At 42.1% G+C, this 22835-nt stretch overlaps 2 protein-coding genes across 3 annotated transcripts; one reads left to right on the forward strand and one right to left on the reverse strand.

Moving 5' to 3' along the window:
- Positions 1-66: 66 nt before the first annotated feature.
- Positions 67-9436, reverse strand: tbccd1 (TBCC domain containing 1). The gene is made up of 9 exons (XM_028591614.1): positions 9167-9436; positions 7355-7419; positions 7007-7273; positions 6530-6688; positions 5641-5757; positions 4624-4873; positions 3794-3980; positions 2918-3448; positions 67-1300 (listed from the first exon to the last, which is right to left on the reverse strand). The coding sequence occupies exons 2-9, from the start codon at positions 7415-7417 to the stop codon at positions 1087-1089; spliced, it is 1788 nt and encodes a 595-aa protein (XP_028447415.1). The 5' UTR covers positions 7418-7419; positions 9167-9436; the 3' UTR covers positions 67-1086.
- On the forward strand, positions 9017-19030 carry dnajb11 (DnaJ heat shock protein family (Hsp40) member B11). Of its 2 annotated transcripts, XM_028591615.1 has the most exons (10): positions 9248-9910; positions 10202-10358; positions 11180-11277; positions 12569-12701; positions 13246-13388; positions 15128-15210; positions 15302-15359; positions 15477-15588; positions 16936-17095; positions 17974-19030. In XM_028591615.1, the coding sequence occupies exons 1-10, from the start codon at positions 9837-9839 to the stop codon at positions 18036-18038; spliced, it is 1083 nt and encodes a 360-aa protein (XP_028447416.1). In that variant the 5' UTR covers positions 9248-9836; the 3' UTR covers positions 18039-19030. The 2 variants fall into 2 exon arrangements, with proteins under 2 accessions (XP_028447417.1, XP_028447416.1); XM_028591616.1 differs by lacking the exons at positions 13246-13388; positions 15128-15210; positions 15302-15359; ... (1 more) ...; positions 16936-17095; positions 17974-19030 and adding an exon at positions 12789-13233 and having other exon boundaries at positions 9017-9910.
- The last annotated feature ends 3805 nt before the right edge of the window (positions 19031-22835 follow it).

Below are 22835 nucleotides of genomic sequence, written 5' to 3' on the forward strand. Positions count from 1 at the left end.
AGTCATTATATCCACATTACTGATGATTATTTATCAAAAATCTAAGTGTGAAGATATTTTGTGAAAGCACCAGCATCAAGAATATCGTGATATCTGATTTTCTCCCTATCGCCCAGCCCTAATTCCTTCCTTTTTTTCCATAATGGAAAACACTTGATTCCTATTTTTTTTATTTTATATATTCTATTAACACAAAAATACTTTGACCTGAGCTAGTAACAGTCGGTGCACTACCCAAATTGCTACAGTTATTTAGCATCTACATTCTCCATCTTTTAATGCACTTTTTTTTTTTTTCTCCAGAAAATAGCATGTACATATGTAGGCTGGGCCCAGTTTGGGAAGAAATGATGACAATCTCTCCTGGCTGTATAGAAAGAGAGCCAAAGTGTTTACAGCAGTCATGGCTCTCCAGGAGCGTGAGCCACAGCTTCCCCTGAAGCGGAGTGCTGACGATACCAAATCGCAAGTGCTTTAAGTTTAAGCTCCTCTAATGGCCGCTAAATGCCGACTCCAAAACATCCGACGCAAAAAGTGAAGTGAAGAGCTATTGGTTCGTCAAGAGAAAACGTGTTTAGGGCATATAACCGACAGGTTTCTCAGCAGAAAGTCAATCAGTGCCTCGTCCCTCCCTTAGCTGCGCCAAATTTAATCTCTGCCAGCTACAGATTTTCGGCTGTAAACTCCAATCTAAGCCTTTTTCAAAATGTCCCTGTGGCGACTTCACAAATGCTACACCCTGTGTACCTGTGTCTAAAGCTCTCCTCAAAGGAAGTGGTGCTTGCGATGTTGTTTTACAACATGCCAATCCGCTCCATACTTGGCTTGGACATAGCTGCCTTTTTCTTAAGAAGGACTTGTAAAGCAGCCCATACCGTCTTTCAGCGTTGCAAAAAAAAAAAAAAAAAAAAAAAAAAAGAGCTGAATCAGACAGCTCCAGACTTCCCAGAGTGAGGTGTAAATAACCACAAGCATACTGTACAATAATACTGGCACTAAACGCATTCGTCTGTTTTTAAACTTACAGGAGCTCCAAATGTCAGTAGGTGTCAGTAAGACACTCCAAGCTCCAAACAAGGCTAACATTCAACAAGCCATCGGTGACCGTCCCACCGCCTGTCCACTCCTAATATGTCTAGTATCATCAACTCGGGCCGTGTCCGTTGCCGGCCCGTTGGAGTCCTTTAAAGAGGCCATCGTGGGTGGGATGAGGCTGTCGAGTTCCTGCCTGTGCCCTGTTGCCAGAAGCCATTCGTGGAACTTGACCTCCACCAACTCCTGGAACTGCCGCTTCTGCTCCCTGGAGACCAGAAACGAGAAATCGGTGACAACAGGAAAACAAACGAGGAATAACCTACCAGGGCTCCTGCTGCTGTCACCAAGTCAAATACATAACCTTTTGAGACCTATTTAAAGGGTTACTACCGGGTTTTTTTTTCCCAACCTGGACCCTATTTTCCTGTGTTTCTGTGTCATAGTGACTGATGGGAACAACAATCTCTGACACTGATCCAGTATTAAGCCAGCCAGCTGCAGTCGGGCTCGGCAGCGGCGAGACAAGCTACGGTGTAACGTGCAGCTTGTATTTATCTTCACAAAAGTGCTCGCTTTGCCAATGACAGGCTCAGATTAATATTCTAAGTGTTGGACTACATTATGGAAAGGATTTCTAAGGAGGTCGACCTTTCTGTTAAATAGTAAGAGATACAGCTAGAGCTAGGTATATATATATATATATATATATATACACACACACACACATATATATATATATACATATATACACACCTATATACCTATAAAGTACCGAAAAAAATACCGTTGGGTACCGGAACTAAAATCCAGGTATCGGTAGTGGTATTGGTTCAGATGCGAAAGGTACCCAACCCTAGTGTTACATGGACGGAGGACAATTAAAAGCTGTTTAAAATGATTTAAGACATAGAACACAATACTTTTTTAAAAAGCCTAACATTGAAATTTTAGACTTTCTGAAACCCAGCCTACAGAGCTGGAAAGAGCCGGGATGTGGGAGAGATTAGCGTTAATAATACTGTGATATAGAAATCAATAAACAGATGTTCCCCTTATATTGTGTGATGAGTTCCCCTGTGCTGTCAGGGTTAGGTAGAGTGTAAAGTCCCTCGAGCCAGTTTTTCCGACACCATGCCATCACTGAACTCCATAACATCTCACCAGCTGAGTGGCTTACTCACATTCGTATAGATTTTTTGGAATGGCCGTTCGGTTGTAACTTTCCACTGATTAAAAATAGTAGAGAATTTTTTCCTATTTTTTGTTTATAAAAAAAAAAAAAAAATGACTCAAACAGATTAAAATAGTTGCGGATTGATTTTTTTATAGTTGACAATTAGCCTACTTTTTTTATTTATTTTTTTATTAATTTCTGTGGGTCATCATGATTAGATACCAGGAAGTAATATCAAATGAGGGCAAAACAACAATTACTTTTTTTTTTCTGAATTTCATCAAAAATCAGAGTTTCAGCAGAATTTCATCTCTACTTTTACATACCATTAGCCTGACGGGCCAGACCCACATCCAGATGTTGGGTCTGGGAACTCACCATTGGTCAGGGCTCAATCCGAGGGGCGGGATAAACGGTTGTCTTTCAAATTCTCTCTCCACGCAATAGGATAGCGCTACAACCAGGCAGAGCAACGAAGAAGGTAGCGGAGCTAGTTGGTAGATTAAACTTTAAACTTTTGCCGTATCCGGTCGGCAAAACTCCCAACACATCTTCCTTTTTTAAGAATTACTTCAGTGCCGTTCTTTGTTCTTTTTTACCCGCCCACCCCGCATATTGCTGGTCCTCATTCAATCCCATAGTTATGTTAACTAATTGATTAATTGATTAATCTTTGCAGCTCTGAAGAGCTCCTGACTTGCCACTCACTTGTTCAGCCGGGCCTCCATCACAGTCTTCTGCCAGTTCTGTATCCTCTTCTGCTTTTCGTCCACCACTGCCTGATACGGAGGAGGCAACCCTCCCGGCACCTCGCACGTGTCGCCCTCCATCTGGAAAGGCACAACCAGCGTGTGGAACTCGGCCGGGGGCAGCAGCCGGTAGCAGGCGGGGTCCGGGTTGGCGGACGCGTTGGGCGAGGGGTTGGCGAGGCCCTCGGCCCCGAGGAGCAAGGGTCGATCCCAGGCGTTGGGGACCACGGCCAGCCCCACGCTGGCCATGTGATCCTCCAGGGAGGGGTAGAAGGTGTGGTAAGGCGCCAGGGTAAGGTCCGTGTTTCCGGGTAGGAGCAAGGGGTAGGTGGGCGTCAAGGCGTGGATGGTGCAATGGGAGGAGACTCCGACGGCGATCCTGCCGGCCACGCACACCACCCGCAGGTTCTGGCAGCTGTGGATGTGGACGCTGGTCTCAACGGGGCCCAGAACCACTGTGCAGTCCCGACACTTGTCCACGCTGACGGATCTGAAGTGTCACATGAAGTTCATATTACAGACAATTTATTTTCATTTTTCTTAACCCAACACACAATTTGCAACATGAACATATCAACAACCCCAAAACCCCTGGCTATCATGACACTAGTCTGGACCCAGCTTCTTATGTGCTTATCTATCTACCTCATAGAACAAATAATCTGGGCCTGAATGGAACCTGGGTCCCGCCAATCCCACATAGGTTATCATGTATCCCGGTCCAAAATCCCTGGACTTTATCACAGGACTGTAGGACGTGAAGTAATTGGCGGTCCTCGGTCCTACATTCCCAACAATTTGGAACACATGCCACGTACATGGAAGCCAACCTTACCTGAGCGGGGAGAGGAGGTATATGAAGGAGTCGGAGCATCTGTGGATTTTGATGTTGGCACCGGTCAGCTTGTCGGAGGTTTTCGCCAGGGTCTGTTTGAAGACCTGCGACATCAGCACCATCTTACTGCCAGGTGGAGCCATGTGGGTGTTCCGGGCTATCTTGGCTCTCTTCATGGTCCCCTCCACTGGAATGCACCAACGGAGAACAGGGTCAAAGAAATGTTGACAGACAGGTGGAGAAAGAGTGATGACAGCATTCTCACACTGTACCAGGATCCACCCCAGGATTCTCAAAGTTAAATGTAAGACTTAAAAGCATTTTAATGCCACATAAGATGGAGTTTAAGGCCAACAGTATGGATTTGAAGCTCGGAAAATAATAATTTATCAAGCAGCGTTACAGAGGCGAGTTCGCGCTCGCCATAGTATGTCTGACGCGCATGGCAATCAGTTTGTGCTAACCTCAGCACCTTTGCCATCAGCCTCGTCCACGTCTCTGGCCAGCGCTTCAGACTATTCTAAGCCGACGGGCTAACATTAGCGTGTTAGTAGCACGGTGCACCTGGTTTCGTTTTTTTTCTCCTAACAAATGATTAGGACACACACACACACACACACACACTTTTTATTTAATCCTACGAATAGACAAGACCAAATGTAAGACCTTTATAAATATAATGTTACACTTTATTAACATAATTCAATACTTTATTATAACCCTATTTTTAGAATATATAAATGTATGGCTTTTAAAATAATTTTTAAGACCCCACGGGTACTCTGTGTACCTGAATTTTTGAATTTTTTTAAATGAAGATTTGAGGATACCTTGTTGAGCCCAGGCTAGTTTCTTGCCTGATCGCAGGCAGGCAGTCATCCCAAAGGGGTTGAGCGTGAGGCTGTGCTGGAGACACGAGAGCAGCTTGTGCAGGGCGAAGGAGCGGCTGAGCGCGGAGTAGCCGGACGGCGCCTGGAGCAGACCTTTGGTCAGCAGCCTGTGGACGGGCTGAACGGCTCGGCCGTGGCAGGCGGAGCCCTCCAGGAGCAGGCCCAAGCTCCGCACAGCCTCCAGAGATATCTGGAAATAAAAACACAACTGTAAACTCCGCTACAATGGATCATAAGAGTCAAGTCAAAATAAAAATAAAAACACAGATGATTGTATCTGCAAAACGTATAGTGACTATTCTGTAAGGCACCCGTAGGACAGCTTCAGGTGCCAATTCTCTGTAGTATTTATCACTACAGACACCGGTCACGTCGTCATTTGATTATAGCGGCTTTGAGTTGGCTGCTGTAAAGTAAAGGCTGTTTTATGCTTCTGCGTCAACTCCACGCCGTAGCTACGCCGTAGCTACGCCGTAGCTACGCCGTAGCTCCTACGGCGGCGTGACCCTTTCGGAGTTCTGCGTCGGGGTGAATTTCACCGCCATAACGCTAGGGGGTGATAAGTCTGAGGTTATTTGTGAGGTGTCTGCCAGCCAGTTTACGCTATGTTAGCAAGCTAACTTTAGCACAAATGCCCACAAAGTACTGCTTGCTGGCGAAGGGCTAATTTCAAAACGTTACTGACACGTAGACACAGACGGATAACCCCGTCATTGGAACCACAATATGTCTGAGTTTATTTGCAGAGCTTGTGTCAGTGAACTAGCATGTTGCTACTCCCCACAGTAGGCTGGGACTATCAACACACAGGACCAGTTGACCAATCACAGTCCTTGCGGTCTGCGTCGCCTCGACGCAAAGTTACACACTTTTGGAGGTGCACGTCGAGCTAGAAGTTGTCGACGCAGAAGCATAAAACAGCCATAACACGGGATGTTTTTCGGACTGTCCACAGACCTGGCAATCTCTGAGGGCCTGTCCAGACTGGGACAGTTGGCCCGGCTCCACCAGCAGCTCCAGAATCTCAGCTAGATGGCTTTGCACAAATGACAGGTGGGCCTGATCGTCCCAGTTCTGGGGAAACCAAACACAAACAAAATAAAAAAAAAAAAAAAAAAAACTGAGTGAGTCATTACCAAAAACTGTGAGATGACAACAACATTCGAGCTTTAAACATAAACATGTAGATAGAGCAATAGAGCGCAACAGTGTGGTTCCGGAAGTAAAAATCCATTTGATTTTCTCTATAAGGATTTTGATTATCAGCCATTATGTGTAAACCATCCGAGGTAGACTGACCACGAGATACGAGGCCGTGTAACGGACGTTTCTGCTCCTGTAAAAGATTAAAGTCCGTATGAAATCAACTTTGTTTTAAGAAAAACCTGTTTTATTCGCGATCTTACGGAGAAATACTACACTACCCATAATCCTAAGCATAACCGCGATGTCTTTGACTGTTCAAACTTGCCATTAGCATGGAAGTGTTTACCGTACTCGTGAATGGCTACAGTGAGCTTATACTATTTAAATATATGGTAGTTTCTGTACACAGTCGTGTACCTTTGCCTTTTTTGCCGCTTTCAAACTGTTTTTTTGTGCCCAATCAAATGTTTTATACTTAGTGTTTCCTCTCGTAGCTGGTTGGCTTGGTTCCAGATGTTAAATTTTTTATATAAGCAATTTTAGAAACGTCAATGGAACAACTGAAGGGGAAAAACACTTCCGGAGCCGTTTAAAAAAAAAAGTGGGCGGTCCCTGTTGAGCTCTATATTGGTTTACAGAATATTGCGAAACACGTTATGATGTAATCAGTCTCTCTTTTGTCTTTCACAGTGACAAGGACCTTGTTCTGGGAGCTGGTCTTGGCCTCTCGGTCTGACGGAGAGGGGGAGCGAGTGCGATGACTGGGCCACTCTTCACCGATCAGAGAGGTGCGCAGAGACATGCGGTTCAGCTGCTGGATGTAGAGGAAGAGGAGGAACTGCACGGTGTCCACAGACAACTGGAGTGAAAGGGAGAAAAAAGAAACATGAGAGGAGACTCAAATTGGAGAGCAGGGTGGGGCCTTTGCTGCTTGGCGTCCCCTTTCTTCCTCCCCCCCCCATCCTGCCTAATCTACACTATCTAATGAAAAAATACAAAAATCTTAAAAAAAAAATTTTTACAGTAGGTTTACGACAACAATAACCTTTGCCTGGGGCATAACACAACAATACAATGAACAGCACAGCCTCATGAAAGAGGCAAACGTGATACAAAAAAAGTTAACTGAAATGATATTACATTTGTACTCCACCCCTTTTTTTTTTTTTTTTTTTACCTTGTTCCTTTGTTGGTCCAGCTCGCTTTTAGAAGAGCACTGGGACAGACACTCTGCCCACTCCAGCCTCTCCTCTGGTGTGTGGCCTATAAGAAGGTCAAAGGTCTCAAAGTAGAGCCAAGCGAGGTCTTCTGGAAGTTGTAGCTTTCCACAGGCAATATGCTTCCACATGGGCCAGCCCAAAACGGGGAAGCATCCGTCCCGTGTTCGCACGTAGATCGCCATCTTACGAAGATAGTGCAGGCTGAGTTTGGAGGAGGGAGCCACCTACGACGGCATTCATTCCAGTTATTGGAAAACATTTGCATCCGCTGGGCGATATCATTAAGTTAAATAGATTATATTCACCTGCAGGGCACCCAGTAAGAAGGGTTCCATGCGTGGCCATATGCTCACACTGTCTGCCTCCATGTCTAAAGGGAAAGGATACAAAAAAAGATGCGGAAGTCAGACACATGATACGCCGATATGCAAGAATGTCACTGTGTAAGAGAGCAATGTAAGCAAGTACAGTAAACAAGTAGACACTTGTACTGAAAATCAAACTTTGAATGGCATCACAGTACAAGTATTGCATTATATAAACACTAAATTTAGAGATTTAGAGGGCAGAGTTTTGGAGCAGCCTGCCTCAATAACCACTTGGCCATACAAGTGCCCAACCATGAATCAGAATCAGTTTTATTGGCCAAGTTTGTGAACACATTAAAGAGTAATTTGACTCCGGTTTTACGTTGCTGTCAATGTACTTGCACAGAAATACACATACAGCTAAAACAGCGACAACAAAGCTTAAGTAAGGTAAAACATAAACACATTTGATTTAACTATGTGCAGATATAAAATATATATGAAAATGTATATTATATAAAATGACATTTGTAGACAGACAATAGTGCAGTGGTGCAAAGCTTTATACACATTAGGTGGTTATTACAGTATATACAGCGTGATTAGATTTATATTTAACAGTGATTATATTTACATGTTAAAAAGGCTGTGTATTTAAACAATGAAAATGTTAAATTTACAGGTAACGTTACAGTGGATGTAGGGCTGCTCGATTATGGAAAAAAATATATAATCACGATTATTTCGGTCAGTGTTGAAATCACGATAATTTAACACGATTACTCGTTTTATTGAACTTAAAAAAAGTGGAAAAAGTTAAATAAATAAACAGTAAAAAAAAAACTGAAATTTGCCTTAACACTTTTCCTATTTAAACTTTATTTTTTCATTCAGAACACAAGAGAAAATAAGAGTTTACTTGCAAAACGTAATGAGCTAAATCATTTTTTCTTGATTATTCTCTTTTTGTGATCATTGGGAGCCGAAAACATAATCACGATTTAGGGCTGGGCAATATATTGCTATTATATCGATATCGTGATATGAGACTAGATATCATCTTAGATTTTGGATATCGTAATATTCTGATGTGACATAAGTGTTGTCTTTTCCTGGTTTTAAAGGCTGCATTACAGTAAAGTGATGCACTTTTCTGAACTTACCAGACTGTTGTAACTCTTCTATTATTTGCCTTTTTCCCACTTAGACATAACGTCCACATTACAGGTGATTGTTTATCTAAAATCTATGTGTGAAGATATTTTGTTAAAGCACCAATAGTCAACCCTAGAATATAGCCGCAATATCGATATCGAGGTATTTGGTCAAGAATATGTGAAATCTGATTTTCTCCCTATCACGATTACATTTCGATTAATTGCACAGCCCTAAGTGGAGGTTAGTGTTACAGGGTTAATGCAGGGATAATATCCTTCTGAAATCAGAAATGTTTAACATATATCTCATGTCTTTTATTTATCATGGTGGCAAATGTCTCCTGTAATGTCCCCCGTGACGCTTTGAGGCTCCCATGACAACTGAGAACCTGCTGCTCAGGTCATCAACACCTGCTAGGAATCATTGAATCAGTTTTGGCAGCTAACCAAGCTGAGCTCAAACTAATCCAGTCAGGCAGCAAGTAAATGTGCGGACGACAGCTTGTTAGATGGAAGAATGAGCGAACTGTTCAACTTCACCAAACTAGTTAGAGCTCACCAGCTAGCTCTAGCTAACTCAACTTAGCTACTGTTAGCTAGCAATGTAACGTTAACGCAATGAGACTGGGAGACAACGGTGTCTTTTACTTACTTTTAGCCTTTGTCCTTGTCCGGGCGACGCGATGCTCCGTCTCGATGGGTCACTCATAGGCGAAAGTAAAGAAGAGAATGAGTTGTGATGCGGTTTGTTGTGATTAGAGGCATACCCGAATGGATGGATTTTATTACGCATCTGCCGTTCTTCCTATTTGGCGCCCTCCTCTCCTCTGACCTGAGAGTTGACATTGGTTGCGCGCACCTCTCGGGAGCGCGCTTCTTTTTCTTTTCTTCTTTTGGGTGAACTCTAGGCGGCAGAGCGGACTCTGTGCTCATTCATGTGGGCAGCAACTGGTCCATACATACGGTACCGCCGTGGTCCAAACCGCTTCCTCTCTGCCACCTTCGATTTATTGAAATAACTGGAAGCGGTGAATTACCACGCGAAGGTGTGAACGCCCCTTTAGGAAACCATTCTATTTTTGCTCTATTTGAATTTATATTGACCTAAAATGTGTTGAACACTTCGTAGCAAAGTTATTAAAGGATGTTTCTTTAATGGTGGGCGGGGTTTCGGCTGAGAGGCGGATTCGCCGACATCCCGAGGGTGGGCTCTCTCTCTGACAGGAGGAAGACGGCTTGTGTCTGGTAGCCGGGTTCCAACCTTCAAAAGCCGGCTGTTCTCTTGCTACTTCCTTTTTATTTTTTTAGCAATACGGGGACCTATGGCTACCAAAGGAATGAATCTCTGCAATGTGTGCTGCCTGCTTCTTTATGTTATCACGGCGGTGCTCGCGGGGTAAGTCGGTTGGAACGTTACGACAGCATCGCCAGGTGGTACACATGTTCCACTGTGATTGGTCCAGACCAGTTAGCCATGCGTGTGTGGAGTGAACTGGGAGCAGGCTCACACACACACACTGAGCTAACTTGCTAATAAGTGTTTCGATGTGTTTTTCACTCCATAGACGTTTCGACAGTGTTATCTAACGACGGCCTTTTATTATCTTTGGCATTTTTTCGCTCCCTTTGTGTCGTCCATAAGCGCTGCTAACGTTCGTCTATAACGTCACTCTGTCTCTCTTTGTAGGCGAGATTTCTATCAGATCTTGGGAGTGAGCAAGAGTGCCTCGATCAGGGACATAAAGAAGGCCTACAGAAAGCTGGCTCTCCAGTTACACCCCGACAGAAACCCGGACGACCCGAAAGCTCAGGACAAATTTGCAGACTTGGGAGCAGCTTATGAGGTGGGAGCATACAGAGCTATTGTTGTGTTCCTGGTGCCAGAGATAGCTGAAGAGAGGCACAGTGAACTCAGACTCAACGGATGGTTTAATTTGCATAGCTACTTGCCAGGAAACTCTGACCTGTTCAGCTAGCTAATTGTGTGGGGGAGATTAAAAAAAAAAAAAATCAGTTGTACGCTAGCTATTTGGTTGTTGTTGGAAACAGCACGGTCACTGTGATTGGCCGACTAGACCGTGTGGCTGCATCTGATTGGCTGTTACGCAACACAGCTGGCATTTAGGAAAGCCAGACGTGGATAAGTGGGAGTGGATTCAGATTACATCTTGCAGGTGTTTTCCAATCATATTTTCACATTCACGCTCCTAAAAATACCAATGATTAGTCGTGTGATTTGATATACAAGGAGTGGACATTATGACATAAACCCCTGTCCAAAATGATGAAGTTCTTGTCATATATATCTGTCTATATTTATTTTATCTCTCTCTCGATAGATGGATAGATCTACATTTTGAATATTGGTGTATTGATATTTTTATACTTGCACCTTTTTTAGTGCTGTTTTTATATTTGCATATTTTGCGATGAATACAGCTCTATCTTTACTTATCTTATTTTAACATACTATGTAAATAATACTGCTTTTGTGAATATTCTAATGTCCAAGTTCTGTTAAAGTGTTGATGGTGTTTGAGGTTTCTGTAATATTGTTGTGTTGGATTACATTACGTTAAAGGTTCCACATGCTAAATGAAATGGGAATTGAACCCGCAGTGTAGAATGTGTTGGTCCTGTGACTGACAGGTTGTTCATTTTGTAGGTGCTCTCAGATGAGGAGAAAAGGAAACAGTATGACACGTACGGAGAAGATGGACTCAAAGAGGGTCACCACGGCTCACACAACGATATCTTCTCCAGGTTGGTTTCATTAGCTCAGCTGGCTTTATACAGAACTAAAAGCCAATGGGATACTGTATTGTATACAGCTAATGTAAGGCGAGTAAGGGCCACTTAAAGGGCCATTTTACCCCAAAAAAAACAAACACTTGATCCTAGTACTGTCCAGCCATGCAGTTAGTTTGATCACATTTGCCCACATTTTCTTCCTCTTCCCGATACAATCATAACAACTTTATTGTCAGTTTACACTGAAATTCATTTGCGTTCCAGAGCAGCTCCGCTCAAAAAATACACACACAGCGAGACAACAATTACACATATAGTACAAAGATGAAGACCAATCAACAGCCATCGCAAAGACACATGTTTGGTGATATCCTTGGGTCCAGATCTAAATTGGCAGCACCCTGATTTTGGTTTAGCGACAGGATAGACTGAAGTATGAAAGAGTTCTTAAGCCTGTTGTATCTAAACGAACAGGCCTTACAGTTGATGTGAATATAACTTTGTCTGTGGTGCTCACCGTTTAAAAAAAATTAATCCACAATGTGTCTTTCCAGAAACAACGTTGTGGTTGATCTAGATAATCCACAGACCTCACTGTGAACGGTTTACACTGCAGCTACTTTTTTTTTAATTTACCAAATAAATACTGTTGACACTCTCGTACTGTGGATTATCGAGAGTATTTTCACACTGACTCTGTCAGTGTGACGCTGATTCTAAAAAAACAAATCTTGCTTTCAGGTTGCAAAATTAACTTTTTCTCGTCTGCCAGCCAAATGTCTAGTGAATGTCTAAATTCTACCTGCCTCTTATTAGATTGCCATTGTTTTTTGTCTGTTGAGTGTAGCAAAGCTTCCAGTCACATGCATATTTTACCATCATTTGGCTGGTGGGTGGTGCTAATTTTAAAACCCTGGTTGCTCTTGAGTTGTTGTTTTAAATTACATTTTTAATCTTTTGAGCAAGATACATTTAACCAACAGCTAGATGCAGAAAAGGCTACTATCATTTGTGGTTAGGATGAATCAACCCTTCAGGGGAATTGGTCTACAAGATTAACTTGTGTTTCTACAAAAAATGCAACAAATATCATGGATATTAAATGTACTGGCAATGGCATTCAATTGTTAGAAGCCAAGTGTTTTTATAAAAATGTGTGTTAATAGAATGATGCTGAATCAAATCACAGATTAACTTGTGCTTTGTTTATCGGAGACGCTGGGGGGGCTTAAAACGCCATCGAGCTGTCTACACTTCTCAAAAAAATAAAAAAGTTTCCTCTTACTCTGTCCTCCTTCTGCAGCTTCTTTGGTGACTTTGGCTTCATGTTTGGAGGCAACCGGCAGCAACAGGACAGGAACATCCCCAGAGGAAATGACATCACACTAGACCTGGAGGTCACGCTTGAAGAGGTGTACTCTGGGAACTTTGTCGAGGTGAGGAGGATATCCTAGCTGCGTCTCATGTCATTGTTAAATTGCCTCCTTCGACTCCTCCACTTGCCTCCCTTCCTCGCATCTTAGCCCCTACCACGAAGAAGCACGGGAGAGAACCGAGGAAATCATGCGAGGAGAGAGGAAACGAGCAAATGTGTTTTTAGAGGGATGAGACGTCCTTTCCTCCGACGCGTCCCATGAATTCGTCAGCTGTATGGGCGGAGTCAGAACCAGTTTTGGTTCAGCCGAGGACCGAGGAGCTATCAAATAAGGGGCATGGGATGTACCTCCTGTTCTCTAAATTAATAATCTGCACTTATTATCCATATTTGACTTCTAACCCTAAGTGAAATTTGTCACAACTAAGTGTTTGAATGACCGACACAGATATCAATTATTATTATTATTTTTTTAAGTTGTCAAATTAAGCGTTGCAGCCGTCCCACTGCAAAAGCTGCTGATTTTATCAGCGGATTTACAAACGGCAATTGTACTTGTTTACTTTTAGTTCATAATCTTCTCTAAAAGCTGCTGTGTCACCCAGGTGGTGCGCGTTAAGCCCGTGGCCAAAGAAGCCCCCGGCAAGAGGAAGTGTAACTGCAGACAGGAGATGAGGACGACGCAGCTCGGACCTGGCCGCTTCCAGATGACTCAGGAGATGGTGTGCGATGAGTGTCCCAATGTAAAGTAAGTTTACATTTAAACAGACATTTTAAAATGCCGTGCTTCCCCAGGAAAATATAATCCGCAAAAGTTCAATACAATTCAGCCTCCAAAATGATCATACAGTCGAATCAACCAAAACTGAACATAAGAGCCTTGTTATGAAGGAGGATTTATTGCAGGTAGGGCTGGGCAATATATCGATATATCGATATATGAGGTGAGATATCGTCTTAAAGTTTGGATATCGTGATATGACACAAGTGTTTGTCTTTTCCTGGTTTTAAAGGCTGCATTACAGTAGAGTGATGTCATTTTCTGAACACACCAGACTGTTCTAGCTGTTCCATTATTTGCCTTTACCCACATAGTTATTATATCAACATAACTGATGATTATTTATCTAAAATCTCATTGTTTGCACATTTTTTGTGAAAGAACCAACAGTCAACGCTACAATATCAATTATCGAGGTATTTGGTCAAAAATATTGTGATGTTTGATTTTCTCCATATCGCCCAGCTCTAATTGCAGGAGCGTTGTATTAGACTGCGTTAGTTTTTGGTTAACACCGAGATTCCACCAGGCACAGATGTGCCGAGGTCCGGCTGCGCCGTGGATTTCTTCTGTCCTGCCGTTCGTCATACCACATGGGAGCATTTTTTTTTTTAAGCGGTGCGTTTTGCCTGCCCGACTTTCAAAGTTTGTTGATTTGGTAAAATTTTCCTGGATATTTGTGCTTCTACCATTTTAAAAGTAAATAGTCTACATAGTTAAATGGTTTCTTCCATTTGATCCAGTGATTAACGACAACTGGTCAAAGATTTGAGTCTGTGTTTTACTGTAGTTGTTAAAACAGCGTAGTGATAAAAGTGAGTACACCCCTCACATATTAGTAAATATTTCATTTATATCTTTTAATGGGACAACACTGAAGAAAAAACACTACATTGGCATGGTTCTATGTCGGTTAGCCTAATAGCTGGTTTGATTTGCATTGAGAGATAATTTTATGGAAACTACCCCATGTCAATCTCTAGGTATGGTGAAGGTATGTGATGATGTGGGGGTATGGTGAAGGCTATGTGATGATGTCGGGGGGCTATTTTAATTCCAAAGGCCAAGGGAACTTTACCAGGATGCATAGTATCCTGGATCCGTGAAATAACTGGCCTTTAAAAATAAACATCTGCCTGCCTCTAAGGGAATTTAACATAAGGGTGTACTGACTTTTGTTGCCAGCGGATTAGACATTAATGGCTGTGTGCTGAGTTATTTTGAGGGGACAGCACATTTACATTGTTATACAAGCTGGACACTTAATACTTTACATTGTAGCAGAGTGTCATTTCTTCAGTGTTGTCCCATTAAAAGATATAATGAAATATTTACTAAAATGTGAGGGGTGTACTCACTTTTGTGAGATACTGTATATGATACACTATCAGGAGTCGGCACACAGTGTTTTATTTTGAAAATTGACCGGATACTCTTGCCGTTCCCTTCCTGCCCAGCCTGTGCAACGCCATGCAACGGCAAAAAAAAAAAAAATAGACCCAACGCGTATTTTTTGCGAGAGCCGCTTTTGGGACGCGATGCGTCGCAGCTGTTAGAATCCCGAGCATTGTCTTGGAGTGGCCCCTATTGCTCCGGCGGCAAAATAATAATAATTAAATGGCAACTAAGTGTATATTAGAGGTGTAATTAACATTTAGGATAGAAGTTCAAACCAACACACGTCTTCTTTTATGTATTCATCACAGGCTGGTAAATGAAGAGAGAACCCTGGAGGTAGAAATTGAACAAGGAGTGAGAGATGAAATGGAGTACCCCTTCATTGGAGAAGGTAAAGCTGCGTGAAGCTTAATAAAAAAAATGATTTGTGTTTGTTATTTTTCAAATAATACCTGTTGTTGACGTCTTGTGTGTGACCACAGGGGAACCTCACATCGACGGCGAACCTGGAGATCTGCGGTTCCGCATCAAAGTGTTGAAGTATGAATACGCTGTATTTACTGCGTGTGATTTTGCAAGAATTTACTTTTTTATTGCTGATTTATAGTCGATTAGTGACCCACCGTAATGTGACGTGGGGGTGCTTTTCCCTTTTAGACATCCCCTGTTTGAACGCAGAGGAGATGACCTGTACACCAACGTCACCATCTCCCTGGTGGAGGCCCTGATCGGCTTTGAGATGGACATCGCACATTTGGACGGACACAAGGTTCTGTACATACCTTGTGTTTTTACTAATATGGGGCTCTTCCCCTCCCCCACCCCCACCCGCTGTGATCGTTTTTAGAATCTGGACAAAAAGACCCAAACAAAAAAAGAGATGTATGTGATGATGAATGAATTTGCCAGTAGGGCTGCTCGATTTTGGAAAAAAATCATAATCGCGATTATTGTGTTCAATATTGCAATTAGGATCATTTAACACGATACAGTGTCTTTTGGAAAGCTGTTGCAATTATTGAAGTAAAAAAATGGCAAAACATTTGAACACATCAAAACGCCTTCAACTGTGACATTTCCCTTCATACTTTTCCCATTAGAACTTTTTTTTTTTTTTTTTTTTTTTTTATTCCGAACACAAGAACAAAGCCTTCTCCACTGTCGGTCTGTCTGCCTGTCTGTCTTTTTATTTTTGTTAAGTATCCTTACCTGCCTGGCTTGACACATACGCTCGCGTTTTGCGCAAAAAAAAATAGAGGAGACGGCGAAACTGTCGCTGCAGCGTGCGGGCAGATCGGATAACATGGGCGGCGAAATAAAAATAGCTGCGCTGCGCTGCTATATGCGAAGCTCAGGGCTCCTGCACACTGGCTGCGTGGCGCGAGCGTGTCAGCTGCGTGGCGTGTCCGTTTTTATTTCGGCTCCCATGGTAACAGGCTGGAGCTTCCACACTGCCTGCGTGACACGCACGTCTCAGAAAACGCGTGCCTGCTAGAAATGGGACCGATGCCTATTTTTCACGTGACACACAAGCGTGTTGGAAGCGTTACCAGGCAAAATAGAATAGGAAAAGATGTTTATGTCATTTTGACACAAATACATATTTATAAATGACATGTTGATGTTTGAAAGTCTCGAGGTTTTGACATAAATGCAGATGTAAATGTAATTTAAAAAAATATATATATATATTATAATAATAATAATAGTAGTAGTAGTAGTAGTAGTAGTAGTAGTAAATAATAATTATTATCGATTTTCAAACATTGCACCTGTCAGAATACAGAAGAAAATATTCTGTAGCCTATTTTGCCGTCAATACTGCCGACGTTGTCTTTGCTGTAATCCGATCAGCATATATTTATGTTTAACATGAAGTATCCTACTGCTTGAGTGCAGCGGTAATTGTCCACAACTCTCTCCCCGTATGTCGAACAAGGGTGGTCCAAATCACGTAGCAGCGCCGCGTCAGACACGTTTCTGGTGTGCAAAGACATAGAAAACGCCACGCAACAGACGCGCAACTGACACGCCACGCCGCCAGTGTGCAGGAGGCCTTCCGGTGTGTGTTTGGCTGTTATGTGTCAGTTGAATTGAATCCGTCTTTGCCTGACAGGTCCATATAGTGAGAGATAAGATCACCAAGCCTGGTGCTCGAATGTGGAAGAAAGGAGAGGGCCTGCCGAACTTTGACAACATCAACATCCGAGGTTCCCTCATCATCACCTTCGATGTGGAGTTTCCTCAGACGCAGCTCGACGAACAGCAGAAAGAGGGTGAGAATAAAGGAAGGATCAGTGTTGGGAACAATTCCTATTTTGCATGATGTGATTTTTTTACTTTTTTACACTTTTTTTTTTATATATATATATATATATATATATATATATATATACATATACACATACACACACACACGTTGATGCTAATACTGTTGAAGTTAAAATTTCGAATGCAGGAGTTTTACTTGTAACAGAGTATTAAACTGGTATTACTACATGGCCTGCACTACAACCTTAATGTCCTTTTTAGACTGCTGTATCATACAAATAACTTACCAGCATGTTTAGCCTAGAACAATTAAATTGTACTTATAGTATCAAATCATAACAAGAGTTACAGTATCTCAGGACACTTTACAGATAGAGTAGGTCTAGATCACACTGTATAATTTACAAAGACCCAACAATTCCAGTAATTCCCCCAAGAGCAAGCATTTAGTGCGACAGTGGTGAGGAAGAACTCCCTTTTAGGGAGAAACCTGGGACAGACCCAGGCTCTTGGTAGGCGGTGTCTGACGGTGCCGGTTGGGGGTGTGATGAACAGAGGCAATAATAGTCACACTAAAGATAATGGATCTATGACTAGAAATAGTAGTTGTAGTAGTTCATGGCGTTACAGGGCATAGCAGGGCGCGGAGCAGGACCACGGCAAAAGCTGCAACCATTATTTAGGTGCCCCCCTAATCCAAGGAAAACTGCTGGGCAAAAAACGAATTGACAATGAACCTTTTTTAAACTACAGTCAAATTTAACGAGTCACCAGAACTGCATCACAACACTTGAAACACGTATTTTTTGAGTTTCAGTCATCCGTTGTGTGTGTAGAATATTTGGGGTCGCTGTTGTTAACCGTTATCTTTCTGCTATTGCAGGTATTCAGAGTCTTCTGAAGCAGAGCTCTGTACAGAAGATTTATAATGGACTACAAGGATACTAACACACCAACAGACACAGCCTGGACTCAGTTATCTGTCTCACATATACACACACACACCTTCAATCAACCGAACCATGCTCCATAATTCTGGCCAGGGTGTATTTATTATTTTCAGATTGTTCTCAGGATAGCTGAACCTAATTTGTTTTATTTGAAGTGTATAAATGGAAAGGGTGTCTTTTTTTATTTTTATTTTTTTTTATTTACTTTTCTTGTCCCCACACTATATTGTAATAGGGCCTTTTTTTTTGTTCATTTTAAAAAGCTAATTCACTTATTTCTATCTGAGTGAAGTTAAACAAACACTGTCTATTAATGTGTCAACCACTGTACCTTTCTGGGTACAGCCCACTTCATCTGCTGAAGGATGAGCTGCTGACAGACTCAACATCTGAAGAAGAAGAAAAACCTTACCAACTTTTGAAAAATTTTCAACCTGTGCAAGGCCTTTTTTATTAGTTTTATGAATGTAACAGCTCCGCCTGTTGATTGATGAAATATTGTTTTGTTCTGGTCGGACTCCTGCTCAATAATACTTTGTAAATAGGGAAGAACAAAAGCTCATCTGTTTGTTGCGTTTTAGTTTTCCTAATTTATGTTGGCTCTTTTTATCTGTTTACACGTTGAAACGGGAGAAATGTCCGCATTGCACAACTCCCAGGTATGCTGTGACGAGAGTTGACCTCTTAAATGAAACTGAACATTTTTAATTTTATTTTGGAGGATTTGGGGAGGTTTGCACATCCCCCAGCGCCACTTTAGGGAAGTTTTTATTTTACGCACCTGTGACACTCTCCCTGTCTTGGCTCAAAAACTCAAAGGGACCTCAGGCCATGAAGTATCCACATCCCCATGGTGGTTTTAGGATTTCACTTCTCTGTTTTTACTATCGATTGCAGCGCTGCCTCCCAATGTTAGGAGAGTGTCACGGCCTTAAGGGGATGATGTACTGTTGGCTGACAATTATGAATAAAGATTTCTACAAATTCTGATGAATGGTAAACCCTAGATTCACCAGCAGATGGCGGAAGAGTGTAGTTGGTGGTCATTAGTGCATAACCCTGACCTCCACGCTGCAGGACTTTTCTTGCAAATAAAAGAAAAAACCTCCTCTGCTTCCTCCGGGTACTCCTACTGACATAAGGAAAACGACCAATCAGAGCCGAGGAGTGTCTAACGCAGCGTCAGTGCCTGTGAACTCCGATCAGACTAGACTGTCACTTCTCGGTTGTTTATCCTCGGGTGCGAGGGAAACCTATCTGTCTCATGTACTACTGTCAGGATATAGTGACAGTTTCAAAAAAGTGATTCTATTTCTATATTTCCTACTGCACCTTTTAATGAATATTCCTAAATGGAAGTTGGGTTTTACCCAATGAAACACAACATTTAAAGCTCCACTATTTGATTAGTGTTAGTGGGAAATTACTTAATAAATTGGCTATATCTTATAATCAAGTAAAACAAAAAATCTGCCTTAGTGTAACCTCACATACATTTGTTTCTTAGGACTAATTCTGTAGTTAGATGTTAAAAGTGAGAACACAAGGGCTGTTTTAAGGTTAAGACTTCTTAAAGCTTTAGTGCGTAACTTTTTGATATTAACGAACGTCCGTTACATTCAAGCCATTGCCAAATGAGTTGCTACAAAGCTAATTAAGACTATCAGCTCCACACAACTCTCTCTGGATTTCTCAGTAGGACTATGTTCAGAAGATTGTGGCGTCCGGCGACTTTCGTGCGCAGAAACACGAGTGAAGATAAAGACCTCTTCTGAAGAGTCCATCATGTTTTTTAAATCCTCCGTGTCCTCCTTGGCTACTAGCAACTGTGTGGAGGAGGGGTGGGGGTGGAGCACAATCCCGGAAGGCTTTTATCATGTCGATGCACCAATAGTTTTGTTATTACTTAGAATTCCTCATTCCTCACATCTAATGTGACAGCTTTGCCATAAATTCTGCCTTTACAGAGGTAATAATGTTCAGTTTTGGTTGACAACATCATAGGAGTATTAAACTAAATGATTATTATGGATTGCAGTGTTGTTACAGCAGTGTTAAAGTGGACTGCAATGGGGTGCCTGGTTAGCTCACCTGGTTGAGCATGCGGCCCTTTGCTTCATGTCATCCCACTTTCCCGACTTAATCTGTCCAATAAATAAAAGCAAAAAAAGAAATCATCTTTAAAACTGGACTGCAATATATTGAGAATTGTTTCTAATATTTTGGCCACCCCATTTACATTTACATACATGAGAGGGGCAGAATAATGGAAACACTTGTCGATATACACTACTATAGTTTTAGAACACCCCAATTTTTTTGTTTTTTTATTGAAATTTTTGCAGTTCAAGTCCAATGAATAGCTTGAAATGGTACAAAGGTAAGTGGTGAACTGCCTGAGGTTAAAAGAAAAAAGTAAGGTTACCCAAAACTGAAAAATAATGTACATTTCAGAATTTTACAAAAAGGCCTTTTTCAGGGAACAAGAAATGGGTAAACAACGTAAAGCTGTTGGAGCTTGAAAGTTGGTGCTACCAATTCCCACAGGTGTTCCAACTGGTCTGGATTACTTACAACCCCCTCTGTTTGTATAAAAGTATTGTGTGGTACCGTACTGTGGTACCATACCCCCGTGAGCATTATTTGAACAGTATTGTAATGCAGAAAGTAGTGTTGCTATAAAAATGGCGGGAAAAAGGCAATTAACAATGGAAGAGAGACAGACCATCATAACACTTAAGAATGTTGGTCTTTCTTAGTTTCCAGTTTCTGAGAGTCTACAGCTTGCGTGATAGGCGGCTCACAGGACAACAGCTTCAAGCACAGCTTAATAGTGGTCGTAATAAGAAGTCTCAGTTTCAACTGGAAAGAGAAGACTTTGAGCTGCAGGTTTGAAAGGTCGAGTTGCAGCAAGAAAGCCATTGCTAAGACGTCAGAATAAGAATAAGAAAAAGAGGCTTGCCTGGGCCAAGAAACACTGTCAATGGACTACTCAAGACTGGAAGAAGGTGCTATGGACTGATGAAATATTCGGTTCATCACGCAGGATTTTTGTACACCGTCGAGTAGGCGAAAGGATGGTTCCTCAGTGTGTGACATCAACTGTCAAACATGGAAGAGGAAGCGTGATGGTCTGGGGCTGTTTTGCTGGATCCAGGGTCAGTGATTTGTACAGAGTGAAAGGCACCCTGAACCAAAACGGCTACCACAGCATTTTGCAGCACCATGCAGTACCCTCTGGTATGTGCCTAGTTGGTCAGGGGTTCATCCTACAGCAAGATAAGGACCCAAAACATAAGTCCAAGCTATGCCAGAACTACCTTAGCAAAAAAGAACAAGATGGTAAGCTTAAAAACATGGAGTGGCCAGCATCATCACCAGACTTAAACCCCATTGAGCTGGTTTGGGATAAACTGGACAGAAAAGTGAAAGCAAAGCAACCTACAAGTGCCACACATTTCTGGGAACTTCTGCAACAGAGTTGGGAAGAACTTTCTGAAGAATATTTGATTTCCATTGTTGCCACGAGTGTGTTCAGCTGTTATATCTGCCAAAGGGGGTTACTTTGATGAGTCAAAAATTTAGAATACATTTTGGTTTATAAATTGATTCCATGATTTCTTTTTTAACTGAAATTGTTCATTTGTTCTATTCTTTCATTTCAGAGTACAATAATTTCAATAAAAACCTGGAAAAATTGGGGTGTTCTAAAACTTTTGACCGGTAGTGTATATTGCGCTCCATTTGTACAACACACCGCTCACTACGTCCTCAATAATAAACATAAAGTAGAATTATTACCTTTCTGACAGTGTCAACAAAAACTTAAATTTGAATTCATGGCAGAAGAGTTGTATTGGATCGCATTACATTGTATAGGTGTAGATACTGAAATGGCCGGTGAGTGTATCACCTTATATAGCTTTAGTTACAGTAAATGTCTATTTACACATTCGGCAGAAGCAGAGACACATTCATTTGGAGTTGAGTTTTTAGCCACATGACAAACGTGAGACTAATGTTCACGTTAAATGTTTTTTTTTTTACCTCTGTCATGGTCTCTGCCAACGGCGAGGCCATTAAATATGAAATGCTCCGGTATATTCACCTGCTGATAACAGCTGCATTTTGCAGATAGCAGTGTGAGAGAACTGAAACAATAAAATTGCAGGTCATAAAACCAAAGCAATTTGCTAAAAGATGCTAAAACACTCCATAGAGATACTAGCTCTGTGTGTGTGTGTGTGTGTGTGCGTGTGTGCGCATGCGTGTGTGGTCCATGTGCTATAGGACGACCCCTAACCTGTCCTGACCCTGTGACCCCTCAGTGGTTTTACTTCTCTGTCTGTTTTATTTACAGTAACGGCTGCCATCTGAACACAAGGGTTTCAGTGTCAGACATCAGACACGACGCACACTCACATATACACACACACAGACACACACACCCCACACCTTGTGGGTGGAGGGACTGTGGTTGGAAGGCTGTCGGGGAGTCTGTCTGCATGGGTGGAGCAGGGGATGTCCACAGAAACATATTCATGATGGTAAGTTTATGGTGTGGTGAATGGTGTACACATCTGCCCAGCAGTGTCCATGTCACACAGTGTGAGTGTGTAATAATCTCCCACAATAGATATTGCATGTGTGCGTACTGTACATACAACATGTGTTTATGAATGATTGTGTGTGTGTGTGTCTGTCTGTATGTCTGTTTGTGTGTGTGTATGTCTGTCTGTCTGTGTGTGTGTGTGTCTGTGTGTCTGTCTGTCTGTGTGTGCGTGCGTGCATGCGT

This window comes from Perca flavescens, chromosome 11 (genome assembly GCF_004354835.1).
Source record: "Perca flavescens isolate YP-PL-M2 chromosome 11, PFLA_1.0, whole genome shotgun sequence".
Taxonomy (NCBI): Eukaryota; Metazoa; Chordata; class Actinopteri; order Perciformes; family Percidae; genus Perca; species Perca flavescens.